This window comes from Glandiceps talaboti, chromosome 17, assembly GCF_964340395.1.
Source record: "Glandiceps talaboti chromosome 17, keGlaTala1.1, whole genome shotgun sequence".
Classification (NCBI taxonomy): Eukaryota; Metazoa; Hemichordata; class Enteropneusta; family Spengelidae; genus Glandiceps; species Glandiceps talaboti.
In genome coordinates this window covers 8,900,110-8,906,174 of record NC_135565.1, presented here as the reverse complement: position 1 = coordinate 8,906,174, position 6,065 = coordinate 8,900,110, and the positions used below count along the sequence as shown (strand labels likewise).

Here is a 6,065-nt window from a genome sequence, read left to right as displayed (position 1 = left end):
TTCAAAGTAATTACTATACTGTACAGGTATGAGGTCATTGCATCTTGTAGTTATCTCGAGAAAATGTACTAGTAATTTGGGCTTACTACCATCCAAACTGTCCACTAATACCTTGAGATCTTCAGTATTCTCCAAAGTGAATGTACTCACTCTCTCTTCAGAAATTTTACATAGCTCATTATGTACTCTTTCGAAGTAGTCCTCGGGGTCACTTAATGTTCCCAGCAGACAACGTTGAATATTCTCTAAGCTTGTTACGCAATCTTGTAGTTTTTGCACAAATTTAATATACACCTGCTTATAGTCAGGCATTGTACTCGGTATATCTTACTGCGGATATAGATTTAAGGAATTAGTCTTATCATGTCTCCGGCAAACGTTTGTTTCCTCGGGATGTTGACTGTGATCGTCGGGGAAATAGATAATCCAAAATATGACTCGTTGTCTGCAAACAACCAAAATAAAGAGAAATGTTACATAAGTGTATGTGTAATTATAGATATTAATCTTTTACTCTCTTCATTGCTCTCACCAACGCCATGCAATATCTTATTTTTTTTAAAACCTGACACAAAGTAATTGTTTGGTTCCGGTTACCCGACGCCATCTAGCTTTGCCGACCCTAAATCCTCTTTACGTATTCGAGAAAGAAAATAATAAAATCGCAAAGTCTCATGGGAAATAGTGGATGCGGAGACTGACATTAACTTAAAAAGCACAAAATAAAACTGTTCTTCCAATCTGCAATGGCTGTGCATCTGATATGAAGAGGTAAACAACACAGAGAACATTTGAAAAACAATGGAAAACCTGAACTAGACACTCACATAGAAACAAATAAAACAAAAATCAAAAATATACCTAGCCCAACTTTTCTTAAATTGAGCGTAATCGGAACCACACAATTGTTTTATTAGGCCGTACTTTAGGCGCTTGTATAACTATTTACTCAATGGAAGCCATATGTTTTTTAAGCACGAAGGATTCATATATTATGCAACAGGCCGGGCCTGATATCCTCCCAGCCCCCTGTACTTACTGAAAGCTTTCCAATATTAGCCTCGAGGCAACTTGTCAAAGGCAAGTAAAATATTGTGGACGCTCATACTGGAATACTATGCAGCAATGATAATGGATAGGAGTGTTATAATTTATCATTTAAAACCAAATTAGAAATTTCTTACATACCTTCAACAATTTTCATTTGATATGATAGTAATGTAGGTGAAGTAGGCAATGATTGGTGTGATTTGAAGCTCGTTGTCGAATGTACAACCAAAACCCTGTTTCCTTAGGGCTAGAAGTATGGTTCCGCCTGGTGCATTCGTGGCAACTGTAAACATATCACAATATGGATCATCTTGACAACCACCCTTGTGAATACGTATATAGTGTTCAAATGGGTAGAATGTTTACATTCCTCGCCTTGCATTTTGGGTAAGGGGTGTAGAATTTAGTTTTCATTTTACACCACACCAGATCGCTGCTTAATTACGTACGTCGAGAATCTGTGCTAGGTTGTTTTGCGTGAAACATGCAAACTCGATGGCGAAATCCTATTAAACACTCCTTGCTTTCAATGAGAGCAGAGGAGAGAAATTCACAAGAAATAACCTCGACATGCATGAGGTAGTTCTCAACATTTGTTCTTGTTTACTTGCTAGTGGAGAAGATTTATAGGTGTGTTTGACACCGAAGAGAATGCCACTAACAATAGACGATAACGACACAGACACGAAACATTCTAACAGTTACACTAGATATTAGAACTTGGAAAATCTGTCTTCGAGCGAAATTTGAACACATTAGCCTAAATATTGCGAATAACATTATAAGTTGGCAATCAATGCCATGAAGACTTATAAACACAGTAAAGCCTGTCCGCCTATGTAGAACTACCTCATGGACAGGATAGTTATAATTCCTCAAATTAAAAATAAAACCAAATTAAAAATTTCATACATACATTCAACAATTTTCGTTTGATATGATAGTAACGTAGGTGAATTAGTGGGCAATGATTAGTGCGATTTGAAGCTCTTTGACGAATACACAAAACTTGTTTTCCTTAAGGCTAGAAGTATTGTTCCGCTTGGAGCATTGATGGCAACTGTAAACATATGACAACGGGATACATCTTGATAACCACCCCATGAATAGTTATAGTGTTCAATTGGATAGAATGTTTACACTCCCTACCTTGCATTGTGGGTAAGGGGTGTAGAATTTAGTGTCCATTTTTACCCCGCATCGGCTCACTGCTTAATTACTTACGTCGCCAATCTGTGCTAGATTTTACGTCTTTCCTATAGCCTTAGATAGAGAGCCGCCATGTTGGATTGCGCCCTCAACAACCACTTTATGATTCTTTTGTTTACTGGTTAACTCAAGTTTACTGCTTATTGTAGTTAATATTTTGTTGAAAAAACGGGTTTTTTGTCATGAAGTGTCCAAGTTTGGATGCATAATGAAAATGTCATTATTTAAAAGGAAATTTTAATATTTATAGTTTATTTTGAATTTCAATCACATAGATGCTCTCATTACATAATGTAAACCTGATTTGAAAAGGGACTTACAACATTGTTTTTACTTGTGATGGAGATGTTAACTCATGCTTTTGTTTGTATATTACTGCTACTCAAAAACTTCACAAAGTTACACTAGATTTCACTACAATGTCAGGCACTTTTATCTGGGTATACATTATTACTCAAACATGCAGACGTCAATATTGTTTTCCACAATAAGGAGCACCTGACACACAAATACACACATAACACTTTTGCAATACTCACTCAAGTAAACAATGATTCTGTTAAATTTGAAAATATTGACATTTTATTTGATTTTTGTCATATTTACATATTTAAGTTACATTTTTATATAGCTTCACTTTGTTTTATCCTATTTGCCACCCTTTTTGTAGTCCCCCCTTCATGCAATTATTGGTTTACATTGGTCTGGATGTACGGTGACATGGTGGTCATTCATTAAACACCGCACTTTCTTCAGATCATCCCCAGGCATACTTTGGAAATTTACCAAACTTTTGTTGAATTTGTGGTGGATAGCTTCAATGCCCTGTTCAGAAAAGAACCCCAATCCACACTTAAATTCCCTCACCCTCTGTACAACATCGCTCTCCAGCATATGTAGTTTAGGAAATACGTTTGCATTAAGGAAGTAAACCCTGTAATGTTCCATCAGTTTGGTAATTGTTGACTCTGTAGATATAAAAGAAAAATAAACAGATAAAATTATACATTTATTATCTTTGATCTAGATCAATTGTTAAAGTGTCTAATAAAGATTGTTACATTTTGGAAATGCACAGAGACTCAAATGGGTTCGCAAATATCTCAGTGAAAAATCAATGCTCGGTTTGAGTATTGTTTTTGAGAATGTCATTCAAGTTTGTACTTTTGTCTTAAATGGCTACCTGTAAAGAGAAAAGTTTAATTACAAAGATAGAAACACACAAAATGTGTTCTATGGACTATGGTTGTTGTACTTCTATGGAAAAATAGTTGGTACTGAAATATTGTGCTTGTTCATTTTGTGATACCGTTGTAAAATGTCAACTATGTCACATGCATTGTGTGTGTGTGTGTGTGTGTGTGTGTGTGTGTGTGTGTGTGTGTGTGTCCTATTTTGCCACAATTGTACGAGCTTCATGGAGTAATTGGGGACAAACTCTCTCAGTAGTTTTCATCACTCTGTCATATAGTAAGCTGGTGTTTTACGGCTTTAAATAAGTTAAATTATTAGACTGAGAACTGAAAATTACTAGGTAGAATCTGAATATGGAACTGAAACAAAGCATGCTAATAAAATATAGTAAACTGTAAAACAAACTTTTCAACAGTTGACACTGTAAACAAAATTAGTAACAATTAGTAACAATGAAACCTTTTCAATGCAAAACAATGTATGACTAAACTGTTGGAAGGTTAGACATGCAAACAAGCCAATACATAAAACTATCACTTGTCTATTGCATAAGCTGGGTCAGTAGAACAAATTGTTTAGTGCATGGGGTTTCAAGAATACTCTAATTTTGAATTTTTTCCCCTACAAACCTTGCAACATTTGTCTACATGGTTTCCTACAAAGGCCTGGCTATGGTAGCTTTGCAGGTATATATTAATTCCTGCCAAAGCAGACTCTAAACCTTTCACTGTGTAACCTGCATGGAGAGGCAATTTCTCTCTCAGTTCTTCTGCTTCTGTTCTCTAAAATTACATACACACAATTACATAGTTATTTTATCTCACCCTGTGAATTGAATACATATCATGTTGTATATAAAATGTAATTGCCCTAGTGATATACATGTATGTTTCTACACTCACATTCAACTACTGACCCATTATGACCCAACACACAATATATTGTCAGCTGTAAAGTAATGGGTGACACCCAAAAACATTTCCATTGTGTTGATTTATTCTCCATTTATGTCAATTTCAGTTGCACTAAAAAGTCAAAATATTATTAACCTTGTCATCAGCCTGCTTGTAAGAAATAGCTTTGGTTTCTTCCATGTGTCTCAACTCATTGAGTGATACACCGCCGTCATCATCATCACTATCATCATCACTGTCGTCCTGCAGCATAACACTCTCTACTCGACAGCTGAGATTGTCAGCTGTCTCTTTGAGAGTATCAGCCTCGGACTCAAGTTGTACTATCTGATGAACCATTTTGGTATACTCCTCAAACTGCTCTGACAGCAGGACAGGCTCATCGACGTCATCCAATTTCACCAAGAAGGTGAAGATTTTGATGTCAAGTAGCTGGCAGGCAGATTGTTGTACTTTGAAAAATTTATGAAAAATGCCTAATGAAATATGCAGGACAGGGAGAACAACCTGTGATATGAAAGAATTGATATGATCAGTATTTAGTATGTGGTGCCTGAAAATGAAGCAAAGCTGCAATCAATTTTACTATGTAAGTGAATACTAACCCTGCACAATGGTATGTCAAAGTATGGTTGCCTTACACAGTTGTTGAATTGATTGGCATCTTTGATCAGACTTCCATTTTCTTGGAAGTTGGCATAGTCTGCTTTAATCTGTGACAGGGTTCTACATTGAATTGATGGCCATTTGTCAGGTGCCATGTTTGCAGTGTCTCTGGTGACAAGACACCAAAGACAAAAGTGTTTTCCTATCAATAAAACATAGGGGGGGGGGGGGGTTAGGTTAAATGTAGATACTGCTGGTGTCACTGCAATGAAAATTAACAAACAATATTTGGTGATCTGATATCCATATGCTGAACATCTGAAAGAGCATTCTACAAATTAATAAGTTGCCTATATTTGTTATCAATGTGAAGGTGATATATTGCTCTGAACTCATGTTGTCATAACAGACGACTCCTTAAAATTGTGAGGCTACAATTGAGATTGTTAGATGTTGAGATGAAGAAATATAGTATATATAAATGATACTCCAACGGATGGTTACTGTGTTGTTTCAGTGGAATAATATGACTAATTTATGAAGCTGAAACCCACGGAATACCAGAACGAGGAACTTTAAAAACAAAAATTGTTTTCTTTCCAATACATTATGGACTGCTGTCATTGAATATGGCCAGATATGACCACAAAATTATATGTACTCTGATTTGGGACAGCATGTTTGTTTGAGACAGTCATGTGATATTGCTGGCTGCTTGAGAGCAATATTATGGTTTTAAATACAATGTATATCATGTATATGGTCACATACCACTTGGGCCAGATAATCCATAGATCTTCAGGAGATACTCATAATCCCCAACTATCAAGACCACAAGTGGTTTCTCCCTGGGTGATATAAACTTATGTTGGTTAATGTAGTGATTATTGAGTGCAAAAGACAGCAGGCAATAAATCTGAAATAAGGAGATCACATTATAGCAAAGTACATATAAAATAAACCTACTTCCATTCATGACCATCAAGTAAATTGACTTGGTCTCTATTCAGTTGCATTGCTGTGTGAAGGTTCTTGTCTGTGTCTTTAGCTTGGAACAAATTCCAGACAACTGTGTTATCACAGCTGTTGGGC

The 6,065-nt window shown here is 36.0% G+C and overlaps 1 protein-coding gene across 1 annotated transcript; it reads right to left on the bottom strand.

Moving 5' to 3' along the window:
• Positions 1–2,911: 2,911 nt before the first annotated feature.
• On the bottom strand, positions 2,912–5,128 carry LOC144448039 (uncharacterized). Its single transcript, XM_078138188.1, has 3 exons — positions 4,973–5,128; positions 4,503–4,874; positions 2,912–3,227 (listed from the first exon to the last, which is right to left on the bottom strand). The coding sequence occupies exons 1-3, from the start codon at positions 5,126–5,128 to the stop codon at positions 3,207–3,209; spliced, it is 549 nt and encodes a 182-aa protein (XP_077994314.1). The 3' UTR covers positions 2,912–3,206.
• Positions 5,129–6,065: the final 937 nt, after the last annotated feature.